General features: G+C 57.7%; 2 protein-coding genes across 5 annotated transcripts in view; both read left to right on the forward strand.

Moving 5' to 3' along the window:
* The window catches only part of PTDSS2 (phosphatidylserine synthase 2), a 29816-nt gene extending 24799 nt beyond the window's left edge, over positions 1-5017 (forward strand). The window contains exons 10-12 of the mRNA XM_058026307.1: positions 176-321; positions 3148-3333; positions 4127-5017. Coding sequence (XP_057882290.1) covers positions 176-321; positions 3148-3333; positions 4127-4283 — 489 coding nt within the window. The 3' untranslated portion in view covers positions 4284-5017. The remainder of the gene's footprint in view (positions 1-175; positions 322-3147; positions 3334-4126) is intronic.
* Positions 5018-7859: 2842 nt separating this feature from the next.
* Positions 7860-16633, forward strand: part of SYT12 (synaptotagmin 12) — a 49830-nt gene continuing 41056 nt past the window's right edge. For 2 of the 4 annotated variants that reach the window (XR_009114532.1, XM_058025405.1), the window contains exons 1-7: positions 7860-8087; positions 10363-10593; positions 11797-11990; positions 12644-13036; positions 15317-15532; positions 15605-15725; positions 15886-16019. Coding sequence is in view for 3 of the 4 variants with exons in the window: in XM_058025405.1 (XP_057881388.1) it covers positions 10557-10593; positions 11797-11990; positions 12644-13036; positions 15317-15532; positions 15605-15725; positions 15886-16019 (1095 nt within the window). In the remaining variant the exon portion in view is untranslated. The remainder of the gene's footprint in view (positions 8088-10362; positions 10594-11796; positions 11991-12643; positions 13037-15316; positions 15533-15604; positions 15726-15885; positions 16020-16633) is intronic. The other 2 variants (XM_058025406.1, XM_058025407.1) reach the window with 2 other exon arrangements.

The following is a 16633-nucleotide window of genomic DNA, read 5'->3' on the forward strand; positions in this document are numbered from 1 at the left end:
TTAGTGCCTCTTCCAAAGTAAAGGAAATGTTTAAAAACCAAGTTTTGGGTGGGTGCTGATGGTTCAATCAGAGATGCTGAGACCTGCACAGGGGGCGCCATTCAGAGAGAGAGGGGATTCCAGGCTCCATCCAGTGGTATTTTCCAAATGTAATTCCAATGTCCCCCCCTCCCAGTTTTTATTGGCAGAGCTGAACACGTTTTACCTGAAGTTTGTGCTGTGGATGCCCCCTGAACACTACCTGGTGCTGCTACGCCTGGTGTTTTTTGTCAACGTGGGAGGAGTGGCCATGAGGGAGATCTACGACTTCATGGACGACCCGTAAGCCCCTCCTCTCTGTACTTGCCATGTCAAGCTCCACGTGCTTTGTTTTGAACTTGCTCCAGCTTGCTGGCATCCATCTCGGGCACCAGTTCAGTTCAGCTTGTCAGGGACAACAAGGCCTAATCCCAAAGCATCCGCTCCGTGTTCCTTTGTTCCAGAGGTACCACTCTCACTGCCCCTGGTCAGAGAGCAGCTGTTGTTAAGGGCATTGTGTGTGCACTGTGTTAACCTCAGTGTCTGGTAGATGATGTCTCTGTGGAGAAGGGAATGTGGAAATGAGCTGGAGTGCCCCTGGCTCGTGGGCAGAGCGCTGCGCTCCGATTCCAGACCAGAGCCAGGAACTGCAGTCCTTGGATGTGCCCCCTGGGGACATCAGGGCCCAGACTAAAAAAATTATTCTTAAAGGCACTTCTTTCCTTGAGCTTTCTTCCCCCTGGCCCTCTGGAGCTCTCCTGGCATCCTCTTGCCGGTCAGAGGCCCTGGGTAGCAGGGTGTGCTGCAGGTGAGGCACCACACACAGCAGTGCATGTACTCGAGACCGTTCCCACCTCAGCATCATATTTGTCCTCGCTGCTTTTGTTTCTGCAGACCATGTGAGAGCTGAGAAAGCTTTGTTCTCAAAATCACCTTTTCTTTTAATGTCACAACCTGCCTGAGCCCACATCCTCAGCCTGAGGCACCGCCTGGCTTCCAGGGGTGTTCATTGTCTGTCGCTGACCAACACAACAAAGTGTCTGTGTTCAGAATTTAGGGTTCCAACATGGTCTGAAGATCAGTTTCCCTTGCAAGGCTTTGACTCCTAGAACTGGGAAGAAGGGCCAGCCCACATTGCTTAGTCGGAATTCAGGACATTCCTCAGGGGCAGGATGCCCTGCCCTTGGTGCTGGACCTACTGGTTTGGGACGTGCCTCCAACTCACAGGTAAGAAGAGTCTCTGCCTTGCTGCTGAGCTCCTCTCCTTAGCACCATTCATCTTCTTGTGTTGGGGTTGGAAAAGCTCCTTTGCCCTCTGTCAACCATGTGGCATAACACAGGAATTTGGGAGAGTCATCCCTGGCCAGTGCCTCATCCCTGGCTCTGATTGTTGTTCTTTCCACAAGCCAGAGCAGCTCATCCCAACTGTGCATCCCTGTCACTGCCACCACCTCCTGCTGGGGGAGGTGACTGCCCTCACATCCTGGGGCTCCTGGCTCTGCTTGATGCCCCCCAGAGCTGACATTAGGCTGCTCCTGCAGAAGGGCAGAGCTGAGCTCTTACCTGGCACCTTCTCTGCAGAGGGTTTTGTAATCCCTTCCTGCATTCCAGGCCATCCTGGCAGAGAGGATCTGCAAGCTTCACTTGCACGTCATTTCAAGCCAAGGATCCTTCAGGATTCTTCCCATGGTGTTGTAGGGGAAGAGCAGGGGAAGAATGATTTGTTCCATGGCTGTATTTACAAAAGTCAGTGCATTATTCCTGCTGGGAAGAGCAGGCTGTACCAGAGGCTCCTGGCTTACATCACATGGGAAACCTTGCTGACCTTTTCCTTTTGGAAACTCTTAATGCTCAAAGATTGGAATATTCCATTGCCCTTCCTTGACAAAAACGTGGCTCACTGCCTCGGCTAGTGGTGCTGGGATTGTCTGGGATGAACTGAGGAGGTCTCTTCAGCCAGCCCTGCAATGCTGGGTCTAGAAAGCAGTGAAATTCCAACATGAAGAATTCTTCTTCCTATTCAGCATTCTGAGTATCTGCAGGCAGTTGTGGGGCTTTGCTTGCAGGACCTTGGGCTGAGCATGGTGACAATGTAGTGCCTGGAATTGTGACAGCCCCAGGAGAGGGGTGAGGCTTTCTCCAGCCCTCACACACCACTCACTGCCTCAGAGTTCCTGAGGACTGGATGTGTGAAATGTTCCTGGCCAGGAGTGTCTTGATGCATTTGTAGCATTGACCTAGTCACACATTCCTCATGGAGTCTTCCTCTCACCTCCAAGGAGTCTGCATCAAGCCCACGAGTTTTTATCTCCTTCTTCACAAGAAAAATCTTTCACATCTTTCCTGAATATTAGGGCAGGAAACCAACTCTCTTCCTCGGCAGCCTTAGGGGCTGCCCAGCTCTTGTGTTGGGGTTATCTTTGATTCTGTTGTCAGGGAAAGGATGGCACAGGAGGAGGCAGCCCAGCAGAGCACAAAGCTGCCCTCATCATCCCAGAAACTGGAATTCCCTGTGAGAGATCTGCTGCTTCTCTTTTCATCTCTCTGCCTGTGGGTTAGGGCTGGTCTCTGCCCATTTAATCTGTCACCACCTGGAGCAGTTTCTGCAGCCCTTTCATCTGAGCTCATCCAGGCAGGATACCTTTTAAGAAGGAATGCACTCATCCCCTCTGCATCAGCACTCACCTACATTTGATTTATTCCATATTTTTTCCCAGTGTATTTGGATGGTTTGGTGTAGCTTGAATTCCACTTGGGTGTCAAATATTGCTCTGGGCCTGGTGTGTGAGAAGCTCCTGTTTGGAACCATACCCTGAACATCAGCTGGTCTCAGGCTGGTCAGAGAATTGTTTCATGTGGATTTATTTACCTGGGAATGGGGACACTTCCTGCATTGTGTGGTGGTGAAGGTTAACTTTTCTTGCTTTTAGAGCCTCTGAGAGGAAACTGAAGTAACACCAGCATGAAAGTATCATCCTGCAGAGCCTTAGTGCGTGTGTGATCTGAACTAGACATGTAGGACTGTGCCAAGCTGAATGAAATCCCTGCCCCAGCTGTGTTTTTGTGCTGATTTCTCCACATCCCCAGTTGTACAGCAATGAGATGTTCTTGTCTGTGTTTCCCCTGCAGGAAGTTCCACAAGAAGCTGGGCCAGCAGGCCTGGCTGGTTGCTGCTATTACTGCCACAGAGTTCCTGATCGTGGTCAAGTATGACCCCTACACGCTCACCCTCTCCCTGCCCTTCTACATCACCCAGTGCTGGATCCTGGGGATTATCCTGGTGCTCACCTGGACAGCCTGGCGCTTCTTCATCCGGTGAGTGGGCTGCAGCTGGGGTTTGGGAGGATTTGTTCAACCCCCATCCTCAAATGTGCCCCCTGGGAGTGCCTGGGGAGAGAGCACAGCTCTCCTGGGTGGCTGCAGGTTCTGGAATAAACAGGGAGCTCCCTGGGCCTGATCCTGGCAGCTTCCTGTCTGGATCATGGAAAGAAGCTGCACAGGGCCTAAGGAATTAGCAGCCTTCCAGTTTTGGGAGCTGGAGAGGGGCTCTGCACATCAGGGGCTGGAGGGACAGGACAAAGGGAGATGGCTCTGCACGTATCAGGGACTGGAGGGACAGGGCAAGGGGGAATGGCTCTGCACTGACAGAGAGCAGGGTTAGGTGTGATGTGGGGAAAAATGAGGGGGCTGAGGCCCTGGCACAGGCTGCCCAGAGAAGCTGTGGCTGCCCCTGGATCCCTGGAAGTGTCCAAGGCCGGGTTGGATGGAGCAGCCTGGGATAGTGGAAGGTTGCCCATGGCAGGGGGTGGAAGGGGATGGGCTTTAGGATCCCTTTCAACCCAAATCATTCCACAGCTGTTTGAAGTGCAATGCTGTGTGGAGGGGGCAGCAGTGGCTGCTCCTGCAGGATTGGCTGTTGTGCTCTGGAAGAGGTGGGAAGAGCCGGGACACCAGCCAGAAACACAAAGTGCCAGTGAATCAGTGCCATCGGCAGTGGTAGCAATGCCCAGCCAGAGGCTCCAGTGAGTTGTTATCCCCAGCAGCTCGGTGCAGAGAGGCTCCCTGGTGCTCTCCTGCAGGCTGGAGCCGTGTGCTGTGTGTGTTGCAGGGACATCACCCTGCGCTACAAGGAGATCCGGCGGCAGAAGCAGGAGCACAGGCAGGAGCACAGGCACGACAAGGACAAATGCCTGAGCAATGGCGATGGACACTCAGCCCTGCTGGAGGAGCCTGACGGGAGCAAGCTGCGGGAGAGGAAGCTCTGAGCACGGACACGGGGCTGACAGCAACTCGTGGTGCCCTGGTGCACAGCCCAAACCTTATCCTACCTAACTCCTCATTGTCCTTGTTAGCGTTCCAGCGTGTGGGAATCCTCACGGGGAGGATGGCCCTGGCACAGCCCCCTCTCTCCTCGTGTCACCAGGGCAGGGCCAGAGGAGATGTGTGTGGGGGAGGTCAGTGCTGAGCCTGCACACGGGGCAGGGCCTCCCCCCGGTGCTGTGTGCCTGCCTGGGATCCAGCTGTGGAGATGGGGCTGGGAGCACGGCACACAGGGATCTGCTGCTCCATTCCCAGGGAACCCAGAGCTCCGTGGGGCCTTTGGGCATTAGGAACACTTGTTTTGGAGTGTACAGAGACCAAGCACGGGAAATGAATTCTGTTCTTCCTGCTGGAACTCCCTGGAGCTGCTTAGGAGGAGGATGGGGTGACCACGGGTACATGGGGACGTGTGGCCAAGCTGCGTTCCTTGCACAGGATGTACCACACTGCACTGCTGCTCCAGCCCCTGCACGGGGCATCCCTCTGACTTCCAGCATCCTGGAGCAGCCTGAAGCACGTGGGTGGTGTGTCCCAGCTCTGGGGAGACTGACAACTTCTCCTTAGCTCTTATTTTTAATTTCTCTTTTAGTCTCGGTCATCTCTTAAATGTAAGGGAAGGTGAAGTGAGAAAGGCCAACCTGCCTTTGCTCTGCGGAGTAAAATGTGTCACAAGCAGAAACCGGGAGTGTCCCATCAGTCTGGAGTTCTTTGCTTTGTCCTTGCTGCAGGGGGTTTGCTCTGGGGTCTGACAGGAGCACATCAGGCTCTGCCACCCTTTGTCACTGCCCTGTTCCTTCCAGGACAGCTCCAGAGTGGGGGATTTCTGGGAAGGCTGATCCCTGCAGTGTCACACCCCCATCCCTGTCCCCCTGCCACCAGCAGGCCCAGGCCAGGCACGTCCCTGGCACGGCACAGCCAGGGAGCATCCTGAGCCAGGCAGTGTTTGTGCTGGTGACTCAGCAGCCTGGGAGGGGAATTGGAAGCCTGGGCTGCTTTGTTTCCCCAGGTCATTATTCCAGAATGTGAGAGCTGCACTGATCCACACGGGTTCTGTCCCCTCTGCTCGAGCCCTCGCGTCGCTGTCCCGGGCATTGACGTCACCCTGACACTGCCTAATCCAATCTGGCTGCTTTTCAGGGAAGTGTTTGTCCAGGAGAAAATGGCACAAACACCACAGTACAATTCCAAGAGTGCAACCCCAAACTTCCTGCAGAGCTTGCAGACCTGCTGCCCAGCACATGTCTGGGTTTTTAATCTGGTTTTGTCCTCTACTGGAATGACTGCCAACATCTGCATTTCTCCCAGCTTTAGTGTCTCAAATGCTTTCCACCAGTAAAAAGTGGGAAGTTGGGAATCCCCAGCTGGGGAGGTGGCCAGGTGACACAGGGGGACTTGTCACTGCACCCCTCTCCCACCAAAGGGCCACTTACCTGCGCTGGCAGCACCTGGTGAGGAACATCCAGAAAGATGCAGGAGCTTTGACCTCATACATGAACCACTGACTCATCTGTGTGCATCCAGGGGATCCCAGGGACAGTCTGGATCCTGCCCATGCAGTTCTGAGTGCTAGTGTGTCCTTTGGGGGTCCTCTCTTGTCACCTCACACACACAGAGCCAGGGGGCTGAGGGGGCCTGGGCTGTGTCCCCTCCAGCACACAGGATGGGTAGATGGGTGCTGGGCCTTGAGGTAAGGAACGTGTCCAGATTTTCAGGGAAAAAGGTGAGCTCTGCTCAGTGCAAACTCACCTGGGTTTAGGAATCCTTTTGTGTTCACCTGGCAGCAGTGCTCAAAGCAGCCTCATAGGGGGGAGGTTGAAGGAAGCCAAGATTCCTCATGGGAATAACGTTTGGTGTGGCCTAAAATGGGACCCTCCCTGTGGGAGAGCAGAGGTGCCAGCTCCTGCTTCCACACTCAGGAGTGTCCAGCCCACCTGGAGCAGGAATCCCACCTGTGGTCACACTGATTTCATGGAGAGCTGCCCAAAGGTAAGTGCTGGCTTTAAAAAGGAGGGGTTTTAATAGGTGAGTTGGTGTCTGTTTGAGGCTGGGTGAATCCAGGTGCCCAGCTTGGAAATTTCCAAACCTCAGCCTGTGGTTTGGAACCCAATCCCGTCTGGAACAGCTCTGGGGGTCACTTTTGCCCAGAGTGTGGAGTGGTGAGCCCCGAGGTGCCGTGCAGGAGGGTGCTGGACCCGAGCTGTCCTGTAGAGGGACATCCTGCCACATCCCTGGGGATGCACAGGAGCTCTGGGAAGTGGGGAAGGACCACGGCCTGCTCTTTCCCAGCTGCTGCTCTTTTCCAGCTGTGCCCGGAGGAAGAGCCAGGAAGCCTGATGGAAAGGAGCCTTGGCTGCTCTCCCACCCAGGCAGTGTTTTGGTACAGTAAAACTTGCTGTGTTTTCTCCCTGGAAATGAACTTGTGCCAGGAAATCACTGGAGCATCTCCAGTGCTGCCCTCCCTGGATCGTTCCAGAGCAGGGAGCAGCAGCCAGCCCTGAGCTGGCCCCGGGGCTGGATGTGGGTGTTCCTGGGAATTACAGGGCCTCTGGAATGTCACACTGCTCCATGGCCTCTGACCCCACCTTTTTTCAGGTCGTGTGGGTATTTTTTCCCCATAAAATCGCAATTATTCCATTTTCTCCAAGGAAAGTGTTTCTCCTGCTGTCTGAAATTGCTCCTTGGTGCCCTGGGAGTCACCTGGCATTAAGGTGATGTGGCAGAAGCCATGGATATGAGGGAAAGGGAAGATCCCACAGGGGGGTGTGAAGGCACAATCTTTCCAATGGCGGTGGTGTGGTGGGCATGGAGCCACACTGAGGGGCTTTGGGGACCAGATCCCAAAAGCTTCCACTTTCTGCTGCAGAGGGAGAGGGATCTGATAGTTTTTCTTAGGAAGATCCAAAGCCAAGAGCTTGCTGGACAGCCCCAGGTGTCCCCATGGCAGGAGGGACACACAGCTGGAGCTGTTTGGGATGAGGGAGACCCCAAGGATTTGGCTTTGGGGTGGAGATCCAGAGACCCCAAGGGGCTCTGCAGCCCTTGAGGGACACGGGGAGGGGACATGGGGAGAAACACTCGTCAGGGTCCATAGGGAGGAGCAGCTGGAGATGCACTGGGATGGACCAGGGAGTCCCTGGAAAGGGGGATTTGGGGGAGCCTGGTATGGCCAAGCGCACAGCAGAGGGTGTCTGGTGTGGGATGGGGGATCTGACATTGTCCCTCCTCACTCCTGGCTGGGATTTGGGGTGCGTTTGTAGGGATTTGGAGTAAATTTTGTAGGTTTTTTAATGGCAGCTTGCTCAGGAAGGCTGTGAGCCTGGCAGGCAAAGAGCGAGAGCCCCCCTGGGTCCCCGGGCTCTGCCGGGGGGTTCGGGCCGGGCTGGGCCCAGCCCCGGGGAGGGTCCGGCGAGCGCAGAGCCCGCCCAGCTCATGGCACGGGTGAGCGGCGGCTCCGCCCCGGGCTGGGCTGGGCGAGGGAGCGGAGCCGCTCCGGGTCCCGCACCGCCGGGAGCATCCCGGATACATCCCAGATCCCGGGCTGGCTCTGCACCCGCAGGGACCCCCGGAGCATCCCGGGGCTGGGGCCACCCGAGGATCCCGGGGCTGAGCTGGGGACCCCCGGGCGGCGCGGGGGGCTCTGCCCGGTGCCCAGCGCCGGTCCCGGGGCTCGCAGGGTCCCCCCCGGCCCGAGGGAGCGGACCCAGCTCGGCGGATGCCCCGCAGATCCCTGAGGATTTGTACCTGTCCAGGTAAAGCGCGGGGGGCCCGGTTTGGGTGGGATGTGTCCCCTGGGGGGCTGTGGGTGACAGCAGAGCCCAAATCCTGTTTTGGCAAGTTTGGGGTGCGTCTCTGTGGGTGCCAGGAGCAAACTCCATCCGTGCCGCTGGTGTGCCCTGCGGCTGGAGCCGGGCTGGGCTGGCCAGGGCAGCGCTGCGGGACCGGCAGCACCGAGCTGAGCTCAGCCCGGGCCCAGCGCTCCGGCCCCGGGGCAGGACAGGCAGCGAGGATGGGCAGGGACAGCGCTGGAACCCGGGCTGGGGTGTTTGGGGACTGCAGCGTGCTCGGGGGGTCACAGCCAGGCTCCCCAGGTGCTTTGGGAACAGCACTTGGGGTGTCTGTGCCTGTGGCCTTGGCAGCAGTGAGGTGACAGCCCCGTGAAGGCTGGGGGACCCCTTTTCTGGGGGGACAGGTGCTTTGGTGCTGTTTATGGCTCCCCCCTTGAGCTGTTTTATTGTCCCTCCAAGCAGGGAAAGGGACCTGAGCTCTGCAGCAGCTCCTAGGGAAAATTAAGTTGCCCTGGCCCTGGGGTGTTGGGATGGATGGAGAGGACTCTGCACCCCAAACCAGGGCTCTGCACCCCTTTCTGAGGCTCTGCACCCCCAACCAGGGCTCTGCAGCCTGATCCTGAGGTCTAGGGGTGAAAAACCCATCAATCCCTGTGCTGCCAGCAGCAGGAGAGCCGTGCCTCTTCCCTTCCCAATGCCTCACGCTTGATTTCCCAGGGATTTGAGCAGCAGGTCAGGGGGGTGTTGGAGCAGCTCGGTGCAACGCTCTAGGGAAGAGCTCAGTTAACAAAAAAAAAGCCATAAATCCTTCCCTGAGCACCTCCACCCCCGTTTCCTCACTCAGGAGAGATTGATGCTGTTTTCCTAATAGGAAAATACCTCTGGGTTTCATCCCAGTGCTGAGCACTGCAGTCTCTTTCCAGGTGATGCCTTGGAAATCTGCTTAACTTGCTGCTTAGAGCTCATTAGAGAGGGAGGTTTGGGGGAGAGAAGCTCTGAAAGGAAAGAAAAATTATGAATTCCTTCTAATTTCCAGAGGAAATTGGGAAGAGATGGAGGGGGTTTAAAGGAGATGTTTGTCCTCCAGCAGGGAAAGTCAGTCCTGTAAACTTTGCTGTTCTCATATTAAAATAATTGGGAAGCAAGGAGAGGATCAGAGCACCTTTCTTGGGCACAGGGGCTTTTCAGGGCAGAAAAAGAGGCAGTTTAGAGTAAATCTCCATCACGTTGCTCTGTGAAAATGTCAATTTTCAGCTCTAAACAGCAAAGTGGGCCCTGAGCTGAGCTCAGGCCATGACATGAACTCAGCACGTTCCCAGCCAGGGCAGGGCTGGGAATTTATCCATTGCACAGGGAGGTTTGTGCCAGAGGGAGGAACCTCCCAGCCCCATCCCAGCCTTGCTGTCACTTCGGGTCACAGTCAGGGCTCCCCTTCCTCCTGCTATCCCAGGCATGGGCTCTGTGCCCCTGCAGAGGGGGCCAGGCCAGCACAGCTGATATCCATGCCCTGAAATTCCCACTTTTGCCCTTTAAAGTCCAAGCCTGGGTGGTTTTGGGGGGAGTTGATCACCCCCATGCAGTGCCTGAGGCCAGGCCAGCTCCCTGAGTGGGCTTTGGGAATTCTGGGGAAGGGCTGGGGGCTCAGAGGGAGGTGTGGGGGGTTTAGGTGCAGTGCTGAGGTTGTGTCCCCGCGGGGTTCTGTGGGATCTCACAGCTCTCCCATGGTCTGTGATTCCCTGGCACGGATACCAGGGAACAGGGGGTGCTGCTCAGTTCCAGCAAATCCTTGGATTTGCTTGTTGGGTGTTTTTAGGGATTCCAAACCCCCCTTTTCACAGCAGGAGTAGCTGGCTTGGGCAAATCCCCCTCAGCATCCCTGGTGCCTGTGCTGGGATCTGCCTGGGAGAGCAAATTCCTTTTGACCTGACTGTGAAAAACCCTTTTTGGGGGGGAAGGCAACAGAGCTTTCCCACTGCAGGAGCTGATTCCTTGGGAACCACATCCCCTAAACCCCTCAGTGACCCCAAAATGGAGGAATGGGGCTGCCCCCCTCAGCTGAGCCTAGGGCAAACCTCGGCAGAGGCTGGGAGACTGCAGGAGGCAGAGGAAGGTTTCAGCTGGAAAAGCAGCAAAGGGCTTGGAGTGCTCCTGGAGGAGGGATGCCACACACAGGGAGCTTGGGAATGCTGCCTGTTTAGAGGCTCCCGAGGTAAATGGAGCGGCTCTGCCCCTTCCCAAGCGTTCCCGTCCCTCCTGCAGTTCCTGCCGGTGCCTGAGAGGAGCCAGGGCCGGGAGCGATGGAGGGGGAGAAGTGATGGAGCGTCCCTGCTGGAAAACCACCAGGCATTGGACCTTTGAGTTGTCCCGTTCCTCCTGACGCTGTGTGCCGTGTCTCACGCATTCCAGGCTGTCCCCTCGCAGGGAGCGTTTGCCATGGACACCGGGCACGTGAGCAGATCCCGCTTCAGCGGTGAGTCCTCCCCAGGGAGCCGGGAAGGGTTCGGGGCAGAGCTGCTGGCGCTCACACCGAGGTCGTTTTGGGGCTGGTCCTCGCTGCTTTCCATGGGGAGAACCCTCTGCTCCATGTGCCCGCTGGGTTTTGCTTCCTAAAGCAAGGGTAAAACCCTTAAAACCTCCAAGTTTTCCAACCTGAGCGCTCAGCCCTCAGAAACAGGCAGGGATGAGGGGGAAGCAAGTTCCAGTTCCAGGGATTTGCTCTAGGAGTTCCTCAGAGGTAGGAGCCAGTAAAAGATTATTCTGCTATTTTTATTTTCATTCCAAATTTTGCCCCTCCACCATAGCAGGAGCCTGGGAGCTCTGGCACGGGAAACCTCCAACTGCTTCCCACAGCATCCTTGGCAGGGATGCAGGGATGGAGCAGAGCCCTTCAGGGCTTTGGATGAAGCAGGAGCCGGGTCCCATCCCAATGTTTAACCTCGGAGCTCCCCGTGGGCTGCTCCGGGGATCCAATTCGCTTTGGCTGGGAATGCTCAGCTCCTTCTGCTGTTCCTGCTGGAGGAGGGCTGGGGGGAGCAGCAGGTTGTCCTTTCGCTCGGGTGCGATGTGGGAGTTCAGCCTGGCTTCGGGCTTTTTCCGGCTCCGGAGGAGGCAGCGGGAGCGCTGCGGCGCGGGGCTGCCGGGGGACTCCGGGATGAGGAATCCTCCTCCCGTTTCCCGCTCTCTTTCCCGTTTCCCGCTCTCTCTCCCGTTGTCCCCGTCCCTCCGGTGTCGCACGGGGCGCTCGGTGCCGGTTCGGCGCGGCGGCGATGGAGGCTGGTGCAATGCAGCAGGAGCCGCTCGCAGCCCAGCCCGCCGCTCCCTCCCCGCGGGGCTCTCTGCCTGTTTCCCGCAGCTTTTCCCTTTGGTTTTTCCCTTCTCCCGGCTTTGCCTGGGCCGAGGGCGATGCGGATGTGCGCTGGGCACATCTGCCGGTGGGACAGAGCAAAGGGCGCCTGGGGAGTGACACGGCCACTCGCTGGGAGCGGGAGCACAGGAGAACTTCATCTCCCGGCAAAGCCGAGGCAGGGCTGGCATTTCTGGCTGGCAGAGCCTCTGCCCGACCCGGCTGGGAGCTGCGTTTATCCCCTCCTCGGCCCGGAGCTTGGAGCCGAGGCTGAGACTCCTTGCCGGGGTGGTGACCAGCCCCTGTCCCCTTGTCCCCCTGTCCCCGCAGTGGCCTCCAGCCCCCCGCGCTGGGAGATCGGGCTCTACGCCGCCGGCGCCTTGGCGCTGCTGGGAATCGCAGCCATCAACCTGTGGAAGCTGTGGCGCTCCGGGAGCTACCCGGCCCCTTCCCCCTTCCCCAACTATGACTACCGGTACCTGGAGCAGAAGTACGGAGCGGCGTGCCCGGACATCAGGAGCAAGGTAAGGGGGAAGCTGCCTCTGTCTCCTTCCCTTTGCGGGATGCCGGAGGGGTGGGAGCATCTCCTGGATCCCCTGGCGGGGTGGAACGGCCACAGGCAGCAGCCTGGTGCTGCTGGAGCTTTGGGAGGATGGCTGGAGCCGGGAGCTGCGGGTAGATCCGGGCTCGCTGCCGCGGCAGCTTGAGGCCAGGCAGGGGCCGGGATGTGTCCAAGGAGGCGCCGGGGAAGCCCAGCTGTCCTGCTCGGTACGGAGGGATGGGATTGGGATTGGGATGGGATGGGATGGGATAGGAGAAACCCAGCTGTCCTGCTCGGTACGGAGGGATGGGATTGGGATTGGGATGGGATAGGAGAAGCCCAGCTGTCCTGCTTGGCACGGAGGGGTGGGATTGGGATGGGATAGGAGAAGCCCAGCTGTCCTGCTCGGTACGGAGGGATGGGATTGGGATTGGGATGGGATAGGAGAAGCCCAGCTGTCCAGCTGGGCATGGAGGGATGGGATGGGATTGGGATGGGATAGGAGAAGCCCAGCTGTCCTGCTCTGCACGGAGACTTGGGACTGGGATGGGATAGAATCCCAGCTGTCCTGCTGGGCACAGAGGGATAGGATTGGGATGGGATGGATGGCAGCGCCTGCTCTCCTTTCCCCGGCAGCGAGGGCTGGCCCCGGGCTCGCAGCGGGCTCCAGGCCGGAGCTCTTCGTCCCGCAAGAGCAGCCTGAGGGCAGAGGACACCTTGGAGAGCATCCAGGAGCTGGGCAGCCTGGAGTTGATGGGCAGAGACCTGGGCCTGGCCCACTACGGCCCCCTGAGGAAATCCATCTCGGCCGACTCGCTCAACTCCATCTCGTCCATCGGGAACAACTTCGGGCAGGATTTCACCGTGGGGCAGGTGGAGGTGTGCATGGAGTACGACGCGAGGGCGGCCGCCCTGCACGTCACGCTGCTGCAGGGCAAGGACCTGCTGGAGAAGGAGGACGTGCGCTTCGAGTCGTGCTTCATGCGGATCAGCCTCCTGCCGGCCGAGCAGATCGTCGGCATCTCCCGGGTGAGCCCCTCCTTCTCTGCCAGAGCACACCTGGATCACCCCGGGGGTGTGGGTGGCAGTGTCCCCAGGCCTCACTCCCCAAGGAAGTGGTGGGGTTTGGGAGCAGGGAGCTGCAGGCATGGCAGGATCGGGAATGGTTGGCACGGGATCTGGGGGATATCAGCTCCCCAAGGAAATGGTGGGGTTTGGGAGCAGGAAGTGTCAGGCATGCCAGGATGAGGAATGGTTGGCACAGGATTTAGGGGATATCAGCTCGCCAAGGAAGTGGGGAATGGGGTTTGGGAGCAGGGAGCATGCCAGGATCAGGAATGGTTGGCGCAGAATCTGGGGAATATCAGCTCCCCAAGGAAATTGTGAGGTTTGGGAGCAGGGAGTGTCAAGCATGCCAGGATCAGGAATGGGTGGCACAGAATTTGGGGGATAACAGCTCCCCAAGGAAATGGTGGGGTTTGGAAGCTCCAGGCATGCCAGGATGAGGAATGGTTTGGCACAGGATTTGGGGGATATCAGCTCCCCACAGCAGTGATGGGATTTGGGAGCAGAGAGCTCTGGATTGGCACAGGATTTTGAGGGATATCCAAGGAGGGTTTGCATATCAGAAATCCGGCAGAGGCAGGAATGTCTCTCCCCTCTTGGCTGGAATTTGGGCTGACTTTGTCATCTCCAAGTGTGGCTGGGGGCGAGTTTTCCTGCTTGACTGTCCCTGCTGGGGAAGGGATGCTGTGGCACGTGGAGGCCGGGGGTGGGATCTGGGGGGCAGTGGCAGTTTGAGCAGGTGCTGCTGGTGCCTTGCCATGGCCCCACAGTCCCCTGAGCCCCACAGTCCCTCTCCTTCCCACAGCAGCCCCAGTGCTTTTCCCTCCCCACAAAGGATGTGGCAGTGGAAAATCCATTTGGCAGCGCTGACAGCCACAACCAGGGTTGGCTCTGGTGCAAAACCTCCCTTTTTAAGTGCCTCAAAAGCTGCTTTTGGAAAGCAGGAGCCTCAGTTTTCTTCCAGCAGCTCCTCTGTTGCAGAGTCAGTTTGATTTAATCAGGATATCCCAGCAAGGAGTGGGAATTTGGTCTCCATTGAGGCACCTCTCCACTGGGGTGGAGGTGCCATTCCATCCCCACAAACTGGCTGCTGCCTCCAAAACATTTCCACAGTGCCCTTTTAGACCATTTTCCCATCCAAATCTCTGGCTCTTTATTTATGCTCTGGAGATATTTATTATTTAGTGTCATTATTTATAATTCACCAGCACAATTTACCTCCTCAGCTGCCCCAAGGCCATGGATAAAGGCCCAGCCGCTTTTTTTTCCCCAGTGCTTCTGGAGGGTTTTTAAATAGCAGCTCCTGTTTGGTTGTACTTGATCAAGAGCTCCCAAAATACAGCGTGGGCTGCAGACAGACAGTCTGTAAAATCTGCAGGGCTTTAAAATCTGCTCTTCACATAGAGGAGCTCAGGAGGTTGGTGGTATCCAGTGGGAGAGCATGGACCAAGAAGGCAGAAATGGCAGGTGCTGCCTTTGTGTCCTTTATCCCAGGGATGGAGCAGGGTTAGGAGCAGACTGAGACAGGAGAGAGTCCTTGGAGGAGGTGACTGGAGAGTCCTTGGAGGAGAATCTCCTGGGGACTTTTGGGGTGACACAGCCCCACAGAGAGGTCCCTACTCCATCCAGATTTGGGTGGCTTTGGGGAGCTGGTTGTTCCACTTTCCTCCATGCTATCCAAGGCTGCAGCCTTCCCTCCCATGGGACATCTTGGGTACTGAAACAGGGCTGGAGTAGTGGGAAAAAAAAATCCCTAAAGCCACGACTTTAGAGCATTTCCCCTCAGCCAGTTCTTTGGGATCAGCACCAGCAGGATGAGCCATGGGAGCTGCTGCTGCCTCTGCTCCCAGGGAATGACCGGACACGGGGACACAGCTCCATTCCCACAGGGCACATTCAGGAGCTGGTTCTGCTTGGAGAAGGGCTGGGGCTTACACCTTGTAGCTATAAATCCCGTTGCCTGATACAGCCAAGCCGAATGTGCATCCGCACTCCCAGGGGCTTGGGATCTATCTGAGAGCACTGGGCCAACGCTGATTCTCTAATTAAACTAATTAACAGTCACTGGGGCAGGTCACAGCCCTGATTTTCACCCCAGTGGCCGAGCAGTTGCTGCGGTCAGGTCGGGAATAAACCCTCCCGGTCGGATGGGGCGTGCCCTGGGGATCCCCACGAGATGGGGCCGAGCAGGGCTGCAGCGCCCAGCCCCAGGCGTGCCAGGGCTATTCCCCCTTCCCACGGCAGATCCAGAGGAGCTCCTACTCGGTGGCGTTCGACGAGCGCTTCTCGGTGCCGCTGGACCCGGCGGCGCTGGAGGAGAACAGCCTGCGCTTCTCCGTCTTCGGCGTGGACGAGGACGAGCGCAGCGTCAGCACCGGCGTGGCCGAGCTCAAGCTCTCCGACCTGGAGCTGGCCACGCGCCCCTTCAACGCCTGGCTCTACCTGCAGGACACCAACAAGGTGAGCCAGCGGTGTCCCTGCTCCCAGCGGGGGTTTGGGACGTGGCTGTGTCCTGACTGTGGTGTCCCTCAGGCGGTGGACACGGTGGGGGAGATCCTGCTCTCCCTGAGCTACCTGCCCACGGCCGAGCGGCTCACCGTGGTGGTGGTCAAAGCCAAGAACCTGGTGTGGAGCAATGGGAAGGTGACTGCAGGTGAGGGGGCTCCATGGTGGGGTTTGTCCTGATTTATCCCGTTTTGCTACCTGGGAGTGGCTCCCCATGAGGACAGAACTGCTGGGAAGGGCCACCAGAAAGGTCCCCCTGCTTTCCCCACATGATTGGGAACACTGATTCCTCTCCTGCCCTCGAGCAGATCCCTTTGTCAAGGTGTACCTGCTGCAGGATGGGAGGAAGATCAGCAAGAAGAAGACAGCCGTGAAGAGGGGAGACACCAACCCCGTGTTCAACGAGGCCATGATCTTCTCCGTGCCCGCCATCGTGCTCCAGGTCTGGCCCAGCATGAGGGGGCTGGGGAGGGGGCACATCCCAGTGCTTCTCAGGGGAGCTCCTGGGCGTGTGGGGTTCTGGGGGCTGATTTTGGGGGTTGTAGGTGTGTGGGGGGGCTTTTGTGGGGTATATGGGTGTGTGGGCGCTGTTGGAGGGTATAGGGATGTGTGGGAGCTGTTGGGGGATATGTGGATGTGTGGGGGCTGTTGTGGGGTATAGGGATGTGTGGGGGCTGTTATGGGGTACAGGGATGAGTGGGGGCTGCTTGGAGAGGTGTGGATGTGTGGAAATGGCTGCTGGAGGGGGGATGAGTATGGGGTGGGACTCTTGGGGAGGATATGGATGTGTGGGTTGGAATACAGCAGGGTGCACAGGGATGGTTTGGTATATGGACAGGGCAAAGATGGGTTATGGGATGTGGGGTAAAAAGAGGGGGATGTGGGGTAAAACGAGAGCGATGTGTAAGTGTGGGGGGTATATGAGGGTGGGTATTTAGGGATTTGGGGGCCTTCAAGAACAGGGGATGGGTTTGAACATGGTGTGGGCCCAGAGGGCCATGTGTGTGTGGGCTATGGCAGCCTGGGTGGTGACACACAGATGTGCTGGCCTGGTGG

The sequence above is a fragment of the Melospiza georgiana genome, chromosome 6 (assembly GCF_028018845.1).
Source record: "Melospiza georgiana isolate bMelGeo1 chromosome 6, bMelGeo1.pri, whole genome shotgun sequence".
Taxonomy (NCBI): domain Eukaryota; kingdom Metazoa; phylum Chordata; class Aves; order Passeriformes; family Passerellidae; genus Melospiza; species Melospiza georgiana.